The 15,920-nt window shown below is 45.6% G+C and overlaps 1 protein-coding gene across 4 annotated transcripts in view; it reads right to left on the reverse strand.

Moving 5' to 3' along the window:
- The window catches only part of Stg-1 (stargazin related protein STG-1), a 78,804-nt gene that overhangs the window by 3,161 nt on the left and 59,723 nt on the right, over nt 1–15,920 (reverse strand). For 3 of the 4 annotated variants that reach the window (XM_046610791.2, XM_046610792.2, XM_046610790.2), the window contains 6 exons: nt 6,439–6,531; nt 2,304–2,447; nt 1,549–1,637; nt 1,163–1,318; nt 675–884; nt 441–607 (listed from right to left, as the gene is read on the reverse strand). In XM_046610791.2, coding sequence (XP_046466747.1) covers nt 452–607; nt 675–884; nt 1,163–1,318; nt 1,549–1,637; nt 2,304–2,447; nt 6,439–6,531 — 848 coding nt within the window. In that variant the 3' untranslated portion in view covers nt 441–451. The remainder of the gene's footprint in view (nt 1–440; nt 608–674; nt 885–1,162; nt 1,319–1,548; nt 1,638–2,303; nt 2,448–6,438; nt 6,532–15,920) is intronic. The other variant, XM_046610793.2, reaches the window with a different exon arrangement.

The raw sequence follows: 15,920 nt of genomic DNA on the forward strand, positions 1-15,920 counted from the left end.
AATCTAATTTCTGGAAAAAATTTCATTTGTTACAGTAACTAAAAAAATTTATTAAAACAGGTATCGTTAAAAAAAACTGTTTGAATATTGTTGGAATTACGAAAAACGAGGTACGCCTAAACATTTTCCGCTATCGTCGATCCTTTTTTGGTAATTGCAACGCAAAATCATCTTGTTCGGTTTACCGTACTTTTTTAGTTAAACAAGGCTTTAACGTCAATTTATCGTTGCACAAGCGTTAAATTTTTGCAATAGTTGGATGAAAATCTAGTAACAGTGATCGTAATGAGAAAGCATAGTAACGGATACTAGACTTTCTGGTAACAGCTAGAAAACTCGTTTTCATTTTGCACCTAGAACTGTATTTTTCGATTGTGATAAAAATTGAAACTAGTTAAGGACCGAACGGTAACCGGAACTAAAAATTTCTCTCAGTGTACCTGACGCTGTATCAGACGGGAGTCGTTCTTCTTATCGTATCCAAGCCCCATCCGCATTCCCTGATCGGAGGTGGCGGCGGAAGCGGCTCCTCAAGGTCAAACGTTACGAATTCGTGCTGAGCACTGGGGCTGTACTCTTCTTGAAGCACATCGGCGGTGGTGCTCACCTAGAAAATTGCGGGAAACGAATCGAAGGATGTTTGCTAATCAGAGTTAATCGGCGCCTCGTCTTACCGTTTGCGCCGTCAGATCCCGCGGGAATTGTCTAGGATATTCTATGTAGTCCAGACTTGGAGGCGGGGGTAGAAATTCGTCGAAATCAACGTCCACGGAGTCTCTGCCAAAGAAGTAACGCTTTTGATGCCTCTCGCATAGAAAGCTACCGTGGTTTTGGTGATTAACGTGATTCTGCTGGTGCATGTGGTGCTCCAGCTGATAGACTCCCTGCGGATTAGAGAAAATGGTTCTCCCCCATCTTTTTCTTCTTCGCAAATTGAGATCGTTTGCTATTATGCAAAGTGTTGGGAATATTTTTTGAGGACTTATAAACCGAATACGAAGACGGTTGCGTAGTTTTGTCGCATCATTATTCCATCGACTCACGACGCGTAGACACGATAACAAAGTAGAATAAAGTGTAAATTAACTCCCCCTTGATAACGATTGGGTGAAACTAATTGGTAGTTCGTTAAATAAAATTGCGCACTGAATGTTTTACGAACCCCATAATTTTTACGCCGGGAGTCTTTCCTGATCCATTCCTGCTGGTGCCAGGATATGTACAGAAATATCGCCGAGGTACCAGCAACTTCGGTCGTTATGAATCCGCTTACGTATAGTAAAAAGGAAAAGCCGTATCTGTACGTGAATTGCGGACCCTGAAAATGACGAGACGAAATTAAGTTAGAAGTAAAAATATCCCAGGGATTTCTCGTTTCCTCTGGTAAGAAAAATAGAATTTTTTTTTTGTCCGCGTGACATTAATCCTACGCGTGTCTTTCAAAGTAGCGTAAAAGGAGAAAGAAGAAAATAAAATGAGAAGAATAAGTCTTCCACCACACTTTCGGTCGCAAATGGAAAAAGTTTTTTCGTATCTTTTATTGCTTACTTGAAACGACGATCTCGTTCTTAATTTACTCCCAACCTCCGCCTTGAATACCGATATGTACATCACCATGCCGACCAGCATCAGCAATCCTGAAAAAGAAAATACAAGATCTGAACGAAGGCGCACAATTTCCTTCCAACTTGTCTCAGACTTTTTCAGTCTCTGCGTTTGATCAGCTACCTAGATTGTTACACGAGGTGTATAAAGACGCGGATTATTGTTCGGAGAGTATAAAACTACCGTGTGGAAGTAACCGGTTTCTCAAGCTTTTCCCAACCGTCACGGGAACATCCGGCTAAAAAGAAACGTCGCGAATTGTTGTGTCGTGTTCCCGAGATTGCAACCCGGGCGAAATTCTCGTCGCGAGGTTACTGCATGAAGTTTCTTACGAAGTTTGGTGTAGAAAGTTTCTCAGATCGGTCGACTCCCACGTCCGGATGCGAGATATGCACTTCCTCAGCGTTTCCCGTACTTTTGCGGCTTTGAAAGCTTGTTGCAGGATGCGCTTTTGTAGCGGGACGCTGTGCGGCGCCGAAACTTCTTTGGAAATACTTTCCCTCGTTTTGGTTTGTTGTACGAGAGAAATTTCATTGTGTATTTGGGGCATCATCTCCTTCTAATGAACGTCGTCCTATTTCTTCGTCGTGTAAAAATTACCCTCCGCGTTAATGTTCGGCGGCGTTAAACAATGGGAGCCGGTTGCCGCACGGCACTGGATGAACGGGCGTAAAGAGTAACGTTGATTATGCACTTACCGGAAACTATGAAAACCACGCCGGCGATAAAAACGCAGAGCCGGTGTTTTGGATGGGAAACGTGTGCAGCGAAATAGCAAACCTCTGCCGCTACCAGCAGGAGGGTCGCCGCTAAAAAAAACATCGTCGACTTGGTCACAGCGTCTGTAAAGAGCATTAAACAGAAGTGGTACAATCACAGCATAACATAGAACAGGCGGATGCGAAGCGTAAGGGATATTCGGCTTCGGGACATATCCAATAACAAACAACAACAATTGACAACCTCCATTAGCAGCCTTGCTGAATTCAACGAAAGCAAGCCACCTTTTTTACTAGCTGATCCAACCTCGTATCGTTTGCCGTTATCATCGACCCGGTATGCATCATACGTGTTTATACGTACACACATGCGAGTTATTATTTCACGATTCGCGAGGGACGAAAGCTGCCAGAGGTTGGTGAAAACTTCCATTGTTTTCGCAAATTGTTCTCCTCTTCAAACGCGCGTATTACGCGGGCCGTTGATCACCTGCACGTGAACCCGATGCTCGTGTGAATTCGAGTGCCATGCCTTTCATCGTTTGTCACGTTGAAGTAAACAGCAAAGAAATTCAACGAAATAATAAGGCGAACGAACAAAAAAGAAAAAAAAAAAAAATGAAAATTAGCGAATTGGGCAAATGAACAAAAATCTCGAGGGATCGCTAACGTGTCGTACATTTCCCGCCAAAAATATCTGCCGGAATATTACTCCCGAAGCTATTATTTATCAACGCAATTGTTCGCTCATGGTTTTACTCAACCGTCTATATTTGTGGTATATGCTGCGGTCGCGGGCATGTGCACTTTTATTTGATCAAAATTTTAGCACAATAGTTCTGGCGTGCTTCTGCACAGCGCTGAACAATAGCTGCCATGCCAGCGGCGGGATCTATTTCAAAGTAGAATTATACATGACGGTGTATAATTATTACTCGTGACTGGACCCCGCATCGTTTAGATTAATACCGGTTGACAGTTACAAAACCCTGCATCGCTATCCGAATGGATAGAAAAAAGAAATGAGAATTTTCAAACAAGCTGAGTACGAATTGGAAAATTGAAATTTTTTGAAAAGCTTTGTTTGCCCGAAGAGTGGATTGCTATGAACGTATGATTCACGGTAACGAAAAATAAGTATATACATATATAGATATTTTAAAACACCGCCACGGCGAGAGGGGCGAGAATTTTTGCAACGGGTCAACGAGACGCCTGGAATAACTGGCGAGTTCTCGTTTCGCCGGAATTACGCGAAGCAGCATCCGTCGTTTTCCCATTTTCTCGAAGACGCGAGCGCTTGTGCCACAGGCGAAATAGCATTACCCTCGACTAGATCTTACAACATGTTTTACTCGGAATTACATTTTCGCCGGCGTCCCGACGCCTCCGCCCAATCAATTATTAACACTGCTTGTCTCCCGTACGTGATCAGCAATTGTAACAATCGAAATTACTCGACGCTGCAAGCTCGGGTAAAAATTTCACGCCGGTCAAACCGTGGCGCGAAGTCCGCTGATTCCGATTCAGCGAAAATTCACAAGAGCCTTTATTCCGATACAATTACACCTCGATCGTACGTGTACCTCTGGTAGGTCGTCGCAATCAGTTCGATTCCATCGATTACGAATTGCGTATGTAGGTAGGTGAAATAATTTTAACCGAAACTTTCGCAAAATTTACCCCTAAAATTTGATCAATTAAACCTGCGCAAAATGTGTCGGAAAGTTCGATAGAATCTTCGCAGGCTGCTGGTTCTACTCGCTCCTTCATTGCCGTATCCGTTTGCGCCTCTGTACATTACACGCTCAAGCTATGCCATTATTGCATTATCCCTCGACTGAACCTGGCTGACAGGGCGTGAGGAAATTGTTTTACGAAGACAGACTTTCCTCGTGAACGATGTGCCGGTGAGAGGACTTGTTTCAGCCTTGATAGGCGATATTTCGTGATCATTGTTACGCGTAATTCTACCGTTGATGTTTGAAAACCAATAGACAGTGACAAGACAATAGACAGCGTCTCGAGCGCTAATTACTGGCCTAAAACGTACTGATTCTTGTTAATTAGTAATTCAAACCATTTTCGCCGCTAATGAGGTTAACCAATTAGGAAGAACAGTCCAATTAATCTGGCAAATTTACACAATTTACCAGCGCCGAAAGGCTTGTGTAAATGACACACGGATAACGCAGGATGTAGTCGGTGGTGGGTGCGTCTAACTCGGAGATTCAACCCCTGCAGGGTACATAAAGCATTTCCGACCGTGAACATTGAAATGTATTGTTAAACGCACCTACGACAACCACGCTGCTAAATTCAACCGGAAGTTCGCAAGCACCCCGCACCCCGAGAGGATATCCTTTACGGTACACGTCTAACCGCTTACTCAATTCAATTTTATCGCCAGCCTATACCGCGCATATTAATCGCAAATCTCGCCCCCGTACGTTATACGAATTGTTCGTCATCCCTTGCTGGTTGAACATATTTTTAAACCAGGAACTAGATCACGGAATAACTGATTCACTGGCAGGCGTTTGCTGGGGGCGGGGTTGAAGTTACGGATTTGAAAAGCTCCGAAAGCGCCTAATTTCGAATTATTTGCTGGCGAAACTTGAGGTGAAAAAATCTAACTTTTACGGAACGAGAAAGTTTCGAAATGCAAGATTGCAAAAATTCAAGTTACGGTAGAGCAAAGTTTCAAAAAGTAAAGTTCTGATAAAGCGAAATTCGGAAAAATAAAGTTTCGATCGGGTAAAATTCCGAAAGTTAAAATATACTCACACAGTATGGTTTGCTCAACGAATCGATGTAAAAAATCAGAAAAATCGTAAATCAGAATGATCGGGATTCCGAACGTGAAAATATGAAAAATCCAAAACAAATAATGATCAAAGTGGTGAAATATCACCGAGCCAGAACTTTACAGAACTGAAAATGTTCGATCATTCGGAATTCCGATGTTTCAGATTTTTAAATTTTCTCATTCTCGCACTTATGGAACTGTAACTTGTCGGAGTTACGCCCTTCCGGCACTTTGCCCTTTCCGAACTTTACAGTATCGGAACTTTGACGTTTCGATTTCTTTACTTCAAGCTTCGCCACCAAAAAATTGAGACCTCAACGCTTTCGGAACTTTTCAAATTCGGAATTTCAACCTTGCCCCATTTGCTGCTTCTTCAAGGTAATGCAACGGATCAGCGATAGGGAGAAATTGTTTCTGCATATTCAACGTAAAGAAGTTTTTGAAAAACTACGAACCCATGTGAAAACAGGGTTGAAAAGACGAAACCTGCTATCAAGAACATTTCGTAATCATTGCGAAAAATTGGCTCGGAATTGGCGCTGAGCGAGGGGATTCGTGCGGTGTACAATCAATCCTGTTGTCATCCCTTCTCGAAGCCCTTGAAATACGCGGCGGTATCAGACGAATGGTAGTGGATGTTCGTTCTGGAGCCTTACAGCGGTGTTGCTCGGGGAAACAAACTCGGGTTACATCTCTGTTCCCCACATAATATCGGAATTATCGCGTGATATATTATCGAGGGGAAGTCGGATATACCGGGAGTGCGCCTCTCAGCCCCGAGTCACACCTGCGGCGTGACAAATTTAGTGCCGCTGCGCGAAGGACTTTTCCCTCGAAACCCGCAGAGAATCCGCGGGACTCGAACATCATCTCGAAATGTAATCCTCCATCCCCGGGATAAAAAGCTATCCGCAGTTTCGGATCGCTCCCCCAACATCGACTCCATACATACCCATTAAGTTGGACTGATCGAGAGTGCTCGCTGCGCGATCTTATTATACCACGCACGCGTGTATTTTTTCCTGTCGTCTCCTCCTCTTGCGCCTATCTTCGCGGTGCTTCTGCCATATTTACTTATAATTCACGCCTGGGGGGAGAAATTAAAGGACTCCCGCTCTCGCGAAGGGTGGCGGAGCTATTTCGAGCTGATGAAATTAGCGCACTAAACAGTTCACGGCAAAGTGCTGGCTGGTATCAGTAAGCGTCGGAGGGAAGCAAGAAAGTAAGAAAGGAAGGAAGGAAGGAAGCGCTGGAAGAGCCATGCACCAATGGTAGGTATACATACAACGTTGAAATTTCACTTACACGGTATGGCCATTGTCGAGTCGTTGGGATCTGGGCTGTACTCCTCGCTTGGAAAATAGTCGATGTTGAAGCACTCGTACTGCACGTGCGAAGCTAGAAACATAAGAATTTCACTCGTCATATTCGTCATCCTCAATAAGACCGCCGTTGTCAATAAACTGATCCTTCTATATTTTTTCCCCAATTTTTGTCGTGTATTATCTTCTCGCGATTATTTTCCGTGCCAATGATGCGGCATCGTCCGCAGGTTTAATAACGACTCTGCGGCGTAGGATTGACAAAGTCTTCAAGCCCGTCAAATAAATGACCGTTTGACGTATATACCGCGTTATTAATGGATCTTTCAGGATTTTTTTCCTGCTACCTCTTTTTTCGCGAAAAATTCCTAAATTTGTCACACGAATCTCCCCTCGGTATCAACCGGAAGTCGAGGCCGGAGAGCCTGTCTTGGATTTCCATTTCTAGAGGGATACTGATGCGTGCTTCATTTTTTGCAACGCAAATATTTTTCAAACTTGTATACTCTACGCTGTGAACAAGTCTCTGTTTTTTTTTTCTCTCTCGGCATTTCTATACCGAGCCACGTTTACACTCGCGTTAGAACATTTTTGAAGGCGTGATTCAAAATAATTTTTCAATATCCGATAACTGTTCCTAATGAATTTCAAAACAATGAAAATACACTGAATGCGAACGAAACTTTATCTTCGTGCATTCACTGCTGGATAAGAATCGAAGTACATCCGCTTTAAAAGAGAGCTCCTTTGAGAGAACGAATTCCTCTGAAAATCCCTGGAAAAATCCAATTTCAAACTCGCCCAGGTTTAGAGAATCGTTGATTGGAAGATATAAGGGCAGGTTTCTCGGAATGTTGGACCGCTGTGAAAAGCTAAGGAAGTCAGGGTTGCGTTTAAGTAAACTGAACGGCCAGTAAAGTCAACTTATAGTTTGTGGCAAACACGAGGTTGGGTCTCAATTTTCTTCCCGGAGTTTCAATCGTGCAATTGCAGCAGCAGCAGAGCAGCAGCAGCGGCAGCAGTCGTTGGAGTTTCATTAAAGTACAAAGCCGACTGGCTGATGGAATTTAATTGAAAATCTCGATGGAAACTTTCCGGGAATGGCCAATGGCTCAAAGTGCCCAGCTGCATCCCGCGATTAACCGTCGTTGAAATACCACTGGAGAACCGTTTTCTTGCGTTAGTTGAAAGCTGCCCTTTCAGTTTGGCCTCGACTCGGCAAGCTCTACGCGCTTATCCGACCGCGAGACGAAGGCGGTATAAGTACCATAAAACAGGATCAAAAATCGCTTACCGTGAATCGAGTAGATCCCAGCTGATAATCAAATAAAATTCTCGGCGCGCGGATCTTGCTTCGGAAACCTTTTACGCTCCATAATGTCGAGGTGTGTCCGGGGCCACTGTTTACGATATAAAGCTCAGGCCATATCCCCCGACCATCGATGGTCGATTAGTGCAATCCCGAAGTTCACTCGGGCTGAATTTCAATTGACTTTGGCAAAGACCGACACCCCGAAAAAGACCAAGGCGACGTTTCTTTCGCATAAAAAGGTAATAGGAGTAAGGAGTAGCCGACATTTTCCCTCCTACACGTGTATCTGCGGTGAGAAAAGACGCGAAGAATTGCGAATCGGTCCTGACAGGATGACGTACGAGACGCACACTTCCGGCCATTTGATACGCGCACAGTAAATCGAGTGGAACTATTGGGTACCATTCATTTGTCCTTATATTTTCCACCTCGAACTTTGGGCGATAAAAACACAAACATCTGGGTTTTTTTACAAGAGAACTAAAGTGGCGGGGGTGTGAGAATACCAGCGTGGCGGCACATGACCGGAGTTTTAACGCTGAAGCATGATTGTCGCTTAATGGGGAGAGGCTGATCTCGCTCCCGAGAATGTTTTCCCTCCTCGTCACTCATTCTCTCCGTTTCACTTCATGTCCCGAGGAGATCTTCCTGGACGGAGATTAAGCGGGCGTCGAGGACCCTTCAGGATGCAACGTGATGAGTTCGAGTCGCGAGGGGGTCGGGGTGTTTCCTTCGCGTTATAATTAACCCCGTATCAAATGGCACTAGGGCCGGACAATGTCTGGTCCGCCTGGTGCAGGGGACGCTAAGCCATAACTTTTCATTGGGATGTCAGTCACGGACTCTCGAGTAACGACGGAGCTAAATCGACGAGCTCATAGGGCCGTGGGCCGAAAGCCACGATAAACACCGCGGGGCCCGTGGACAAAAGACCGTTCATTTGAATTCATTTTTTTCGTGGTTGGGTTTTTCAATCTCTTTTTCTTTCCGACGTATTAACGCCTCGCTCTTCGCCCCCTCTCGTCAACGCGCGGTTAACGCGTTTCATTATCGCACAACGGGACAGGATTGCAAAGTATAACACCCGAACGGATGTTCCGAGCTCAAGTGTAACAAGTGTTCAGTGTTCGAAGTGAATCCGACTGGCTGCAATTTTTATCCGCAACTCGGTTCAGAACTGTGTTTTATAATACATCACCAATCACGAAAGAGATCTCGAACTCTGCCGTTTCTTTTATGATCCGTTCACCTGGATCCGACGCTTCGTTTCGATCGGCGTTAGTCGTTCAGCTAGGAATAAACGCGAAGGTGATCGTAAACGGAATGGGAGAAATCTATTTTCGAATTTGTTACCATGGTAACAACGGTAAGATTGGCAATAAAGTTGGAACGCGGTGGTCCCTAACCCCGTTCCCTTTCCAGACTGCAGCGACGCCGCCCCCTCAACCCTTGTAATAAAAACAAGCGCGTAAACGGGCCGACGGGAGGCCGATAATTTGAAATGTTGGAAATTCTAACCGTTGACAAATGTCCCCCGGGGGGTGTTCGACGAGGACTTTGAGTGGCGGTGAATGTCGCGCGCTGGTGAAGAACCGGGGGTGCAACCGACGCCTAGCAGCGAACGAGCGAGCGAGTCGGTCGGGAGGGTGGGAATCCATTCAGAGAAGGCCAAATATTCCAACGGCACTGTGAACATTGCGCTTCGCGACGGAGCAAGGCGTTGTGAAGGGAGATTGGAATAGGGCGGAGCAGGAAATGACGTCATTAATATAGGCGGAATGATTTATCAGGGTGAAGATGAGGGAAGAAAAGCTGTTTGTATTCAAATGTGCCTCGGGCCACTTTTACCGACCGCGCTCTGAGCTGTACCAACACCAACCTTTTTTATTACCCTTCTTCGGAATCAATCATGCTCCTGCATTATTCTCGTGCGTTTCAGAGTCACGTTCCTCCTCGATACTCCGACGTACCAACTGATTAGGAACATTCTCCTGCGGGAATTCCACCCCGATGGATTCATCAGTACCAAAACTCTACACTCATGTTCGGTAATCAGGCCTACAACATAATAGACTCGGGGACCTCGCAATAGTTTCGTCATCAATCTTCCCCTGCGGTCTCGGTATCGCTTCTGATACTCGGATGCTGTATACCTAGAGACGGGGAAAAAATTTCATGTAATTATACCAAACGGGTAAACTGTATAAGTTTGCTCTTCAGTGAAGTTCTCCCTCCTCTCAACGTACGGCGCGAGAATTCCTCGTCGTCGAAATTTTCTCGATGGATTATTAATTACTCTCAAAGAACGTCGCGAGTGTTTAATTTTCTCGCCTCGTTCGGAAAGGCTGAATCTAACTTCTGCCGAAGATTCGGAAATCTCGAGGTTTTCCGACTTTGCGCGAAAACGAAGTTACGCCGCTGCGCCATTTCCTTGGAAATATGACAACTCCGGTCCTTGTCGCATTTGTCAACGGGATCGGCTCAGACCATTCTCGTTTCAGAGTTCGTTCGACGTCGTGTTCGTATACTCGTACAATGCTTAGCCGTCCCTTTCTCTTCGCCGGGAAACACTTCATCCCTCGAGGACTTACTCGAAAACTTGGGGATTATGGATAAGCTTTATAGTGATTCCGACAACTGGATCCAGCTCCTATACGTACACCGAGGATACCGACTGTATAGAAAACGCAATTCTGCATTTGTTTTCAAAAGTTTATCTAGGCGTTCCGGTTTTACCGGTGCAGAAACAGGGTTATCCGTATCTGTTTTCTCTCCGGCAAACGACGCTCCTGCATTCACGTATGTACGTTATACGTGATGTACATATACGTATATACTCACCCTCTCTGTCGGGTTGGCGTGAGTGGAGTACTCATGGATCGAAGAGGGTGCTCGCTTCCTAGTACTCTCGGCATTGTATTCCTTTTACGGTTTATACCACTCAGAGTTGATATACTGTATATCTGCCGTATGTATGTTGTACATTATATCCGTACGGGACGTATCTTGGAGCTACTATAACCTGCAGCTAGGTAGATTATACTCGGCGACATGGGGGTGATGCAGTTTCGCAGTTCTTCAGAGCGGACTGCGCGGATTTAGGATTCGTATTCCGGATTTCATCAATATCGTGATCTGCGCGACCAAGTGAAATCCGCCCAGCTCAACTTCATTTGAATTTAGATTCGAGACTCCGGAAGTAAGAACGGCGAGAAGCTTTGGACGGTAGTCTTGAAGTCACCTAGGATTCGTAGGTATTCGTGCATTCGTATTATCACATCGAATATTTTAGAAACGTTACGACGGAGGAAGCAGCGTTAACCGATATTTCATTCCAAAAAGGGACTCGAAATTCATTACCAAAATGTGTACGAGCAATCAGAACTTTGCATTGAATCCAACGAACGAATTTGAGCGTTTGTATTTTTGAAGCTATTCTAACGTGCGCATTAATAATAAACCCGACGGCGAGATGGCAGTGAGCTATAATGGAATACGTTGCGAAGTTCTGCGGATTTGGAAACAATCATCGACAGATGAAACGAGTGCGAAAGTTCTGCAGGATGGTTTTTTGCCGCCTATTGTAAGAGTGTTATTTGGCGCTGATCCAGGATTATGTCTCTCACGTTGCGGGAGTCTGATGTCTTCCATTTTTCCCTCCCCTTTGGCCTCGCCTTCGGAGAAACCAGCCACCCTTGGATCGAAATCCTAACTCGTGGTATGTATGTAGGTTAATACATCCATTCGAAAGGCGTTGCGTTGCTCGCCATCAGCCTTTACTACACCCTGCATATCCACAAACCAAGCTGGGCATGTATACAGATGATAATTAAACCCGCCCCCTAATGTTGATCGTTGAATATCGCGTTCAGTTATCTGATTTTCCCATCCTCGAGTGGAAGGGTGGGATTCTCTCTGCAGTTGACTGCATTCTATGGTACAGGCACCTTGTATTCAGGCAACGATAATCGGCTGTAACCCTTACAATCTGAGTTAACGTAGCATGGCTTAATCCTTAAACCGAATCTGAGCTCAGTCAGTCGAGGGTTTTATTCACTTGGTTTAACTTATTGACACGTGATTACTGCACCGTTCCAATACATCTCATATCGATTATGATTCACGTAACACACTTACCGACAGAACCTCAACGTTGTCTAGTTTTCCTCTCTACGTCTCGCGATCGTTTTCAGCGAAGTAACAAAATCTCTGTTCTCCTTTAAAGATCTGCGTGTACTTGAGAATAACATCAAACTTTTGCAATTTCCGTTGAAATCACCGTTCAGCGTGCATCTCGTGGAATGGATGTCAGCACGAAATGTAACACCGGCTTAAAACGCGCGTCGGTATCAAACCGAAGCTTTTCCAACAATGTGTAGAACCTTTACGTCGAGTCCCCGTAACACAAGTCGTAGCCCAGGGAAATACCGAGCACCCTGGGTGTCCACATAAGGGGAGATGGTATAGGGCTGTTAACGAAATTGGCTCTCACTCCCAGTTCAGTGCGGACTAAGTGACAGAACACGGTCTGACGGAGGGATTGATTAAGTGACCGCGGAGGATGGCGGTAATGAAACCCAGGATATACCATACTGCGAGGCGATGACGAGTTTTGCCAGGCTAATGCGATCTGTCACAGTCGAGGTGACGAATACCGTTTGCTTGGAAAAAGTCTTGACAAGGAAACAGAGAACGGAAGGGAGAAGCTCCGATAGTAAAAGGAGTTAGAGGCGAAGTGGCCCCGATGGAAATTGGGTCACGACTCGAATCTCGTTCCCGGTCTGAAGGGATCCTCTATTTCCATTCCCCCGTTTCCCCTTCCTTCGTGCAGTTCGCTTTTCCTATTCTCTTACGCAATTAGTTGCCCCTTTTCATGTTAAAATTCTACGACCGCGGACCGCTAAGGGAACGATTTGAACCAACCGCGGTTTTAGAATCGGGTCGCGTTTTCCGCGCTTCGAGATAGTTTATTTTTAACCCCCCTCTGCACAGTCAGTTTCACTCCGTTTTCCATTCCGCGCTCCTGCAGCGAGACGCCTAGGCTGAAGAAACAAATAATCCAATTGAACGTAAACGTAGCCTCGGTGCGCTACCGCAGTTAACCGTAATTGTGCTTTCCAACCACGCCCCTGATGAAATCAGCTTATTCCTTTACGTCACTTTCAACCTTCGTTGTTTCTTTTTCCCTTTTACTTTTACCGCTGGATCACCTTACCAGGAGGAGGAGAAGGAGGACAAAAAAAAGAAACACAGTGACAAAAAAGGGGCTCCTGAAAAGCTGATGGGAGATCGTCTACGGTATTTCGGTATTCAAGGCGGCCAGTCGCGATTCGTCACAGCTCGAGTCCCTATCTTTGTTTCATTGTCACCCCACTCACACATTAGCCATAAGTCTGCCTTGCCTCCCTCGGTGACCCGAGCTCGGTTCTTCTTCGGTGAAACTTTATCTGTTATTCCGTGCCTCGCGTGAGTGGGTGGGTGAACCTCTTTGCACATACATATAATACGTGTGACAAATGCTGCCAGAAGGAATCCAGTGCAAGAGTATTCGAATGACTCACAGCGAATGACGAAGGGGGCTGCCAGCCATACGCAGAATGGTTTCTGATATCGAATAACAGGCGGGAAGGAACATTGAGCCATTGTCACACAGGCCGAGTCAATCTCGCGGGAAATTGAGTCTGCGAGCGTACGGATGGCTGAATGATTCCGCCAATGAGCAGGCGGGAAAATTCTATTTTCCACTAAATTTAGTCCGAGTCTCGCGACGGTGACCGAAGCCGGATGCTTCGTCATCTGAGAGTCGCAGAAGGGCAGGAAAAATTTAACTCTGGCACTGTTTGCGTCCGACACTGACGAGGGGAATCTGTCACACGCTCTCATCTTCGGAACTCCAGTAACTCTTCGGCGCTCCTTCCACCGCGGAAACCTTCTTGCCGGTGAAGAACTAGCGAAGAACAACTCGCCGGGGTTGAGCTGAGGGTGGAGGTGGAGGTGGAGGTGGAGGTGGAGGCTCGCACGTTTCCCTTTAATTGTCTCACGTTTACCTCCGCGACTGACTTGAATAGTAATAACCAGACCAAACCCATCTAACATCCGGACGGTACGAAAAGGGAGCCGACCGATCCGCCTTCCCGATTGTAACTGATGTAGATTAGTTGCCGCTGCTGCTAATTGGGATCAACTTTCCGCAGCGTAAGTAATCCCCGAACCATCGAGCCGCGGGAAGCAAAATTAATTCCCTCATATCGACTGATAGATGCGCGAAAGCACAGAGACCAAGAATAGATCAAGGGACTTGAAGAGGAGCGTGGCAGGAAAGAGACGAGAACCTTTGGATTCGAAGGTCACCCGTTCACCGATTTCGCTGACGGTACCGCTTCCATGGGTAATCACTCCCAACGGGTAGTCTACGCTCATATTTTGTCGCAATGTACACGTGGATCGAGCGACGGCAGCTGGGGAATTTAAAGACGGATAAGAATATCCATAGAGGTACCAGAGAGCGCATTTCCTGCTCTCGTTATTTCACCGCTTTTCAATTCCAATCTCAGAACCCAACGGCTTTCGGGTCGATGCTGAAAAGCCAGCTTCCGGGCTGATGCGCAGTGGCGTTATATTCTCAATTCGATCAAATTATCCACTAATTGGAGTTGCTCTTTTCAATCATGGAGATAGCTGTGCGGAGAGTCCGAGTTTCTTTTGTTCCTCAAGGGTGGGTGCCTTTTAACGCGAAATCGTCGGAGCTACAGAGCGTCCGGAAAACTCTCGATTTTTCCGCTTTAATCCGAACTGGGAATCGGAACGAATCGGTCTTCTTGTAATCGCATTATTCCCGAGGTTCAATTGTAATCAGTATTCGTTTGACAGCTGGGGTCGCGGGTCTGTCGCGATCGGTTTGAAAAACAATGTACCAACGTCGGTGACGTCGGACGGCGAGAATCTGGTTAGAATTTAATTAAACTCCAGGCTGATTTTATCGCCACGCAAAAACGTGTAACATTGGGTCGTTTAATTGGCCAGATTATACCGGGAATCGTGGCCGACTCGTCCCCTTATTCCAGACGCGTGTCTCGTTTCCGATCATTTTCCCCGCCCCTCGATCCTCGACAATAACGCGCATTCTGTGCGGATCGTGAAGACCAGATGAAATTCGATTAACACTTCGGCTGTTTGATTTCTCCTCGCGGTAATTGGCGAATTGGCAAATTGACCAATACGGCTCAATTGTTGAGCCTACCGGAAGCGGAGTATTCGATGAAAGTACGCGAGTGTTGGCTTGTTTGCAGATACGTTGCAGCTATTGATTGCGTAATTCCTCCCCGGGGAGAACCGCAAACCGTCGGAGTTCGCGCCGCGTGTTTCCGTCAAACGGTGAAAGCCGAGCTTTCGATGCTGCATTGACTTGTCTGAATGCAGAGAAGCGCTTGGTGCATTTCCGGCGCCGCCTTCGCGTCACTTCGTAGGTACTTCATTCCGTCGAGACTCTTCTCCTCTTCTCGCCAGTTTGTTTCCTTCGTCCTTTCCACTCGCCTTGTCGTAATAAACCTACCGACCCTTGCTCCCCGCGGCTCAAAGTCTAGAATTCTCTTTTGGTAAAAGTTTTCGGAAAAGCAGTTGCCATGCGACTAGAAAGTTTAACCTTTCAAAGTTTTCCGCGCCTCCATCAAACTCTTTCACGCAAATTTAACTTATCTATCTTCTTTCGGCTCGTAGACACAAAGTGCCAGCCGAATATATACAGGCCATCGAATTTCCATCATTGAATTCCAAGCCTTGTCGCGGATGGTGGAAAAAAAAAAAAAAAATAATGTGCAATCAATACTCGAGTGAGTGAGACGCAGAGTTTCTGCAGCCTTGTTCAACTTTCAGAGAGAATCTCTTCGCGTCGTTTTTATATATTGAGTCGCTATAATTTCTAATTACTTTAATATCTCAAGTTGAGAGAATAAGGCATAAAGATTCCTCATTACAAACTTTCCCGTTTGCCGCGGATACAAACTTTTCATTATATAGGCAAGGGGCGTTTGAGAGAGGAAATTTTTTCTCAACTTTCTCCTACACCTTCTCTGTACTTGTTGTTTTGTTTTTCTTTTTTCTTTCTTTTTCTTTATCTATTCTTTTTTTTTTTTTTGTTTGCATTTTTTGTAACG

The sequence above is a fragment of the Neodiprion pinetum genome, chromosome 2 (assembly GCF_021155775.2).
Source record: "Neodiprion pinetum isolate iyNeoPine1 chromosome 2, iyNeoPine1.2, whole genome shotgun sequence".
Classification (NCBI taxonomy): Eukaryota; Metazoa; Arthropoda; class Insecta; order Hymenoptera; family Diprionidae; genus Neodiprion; species Neodiprion pinetum.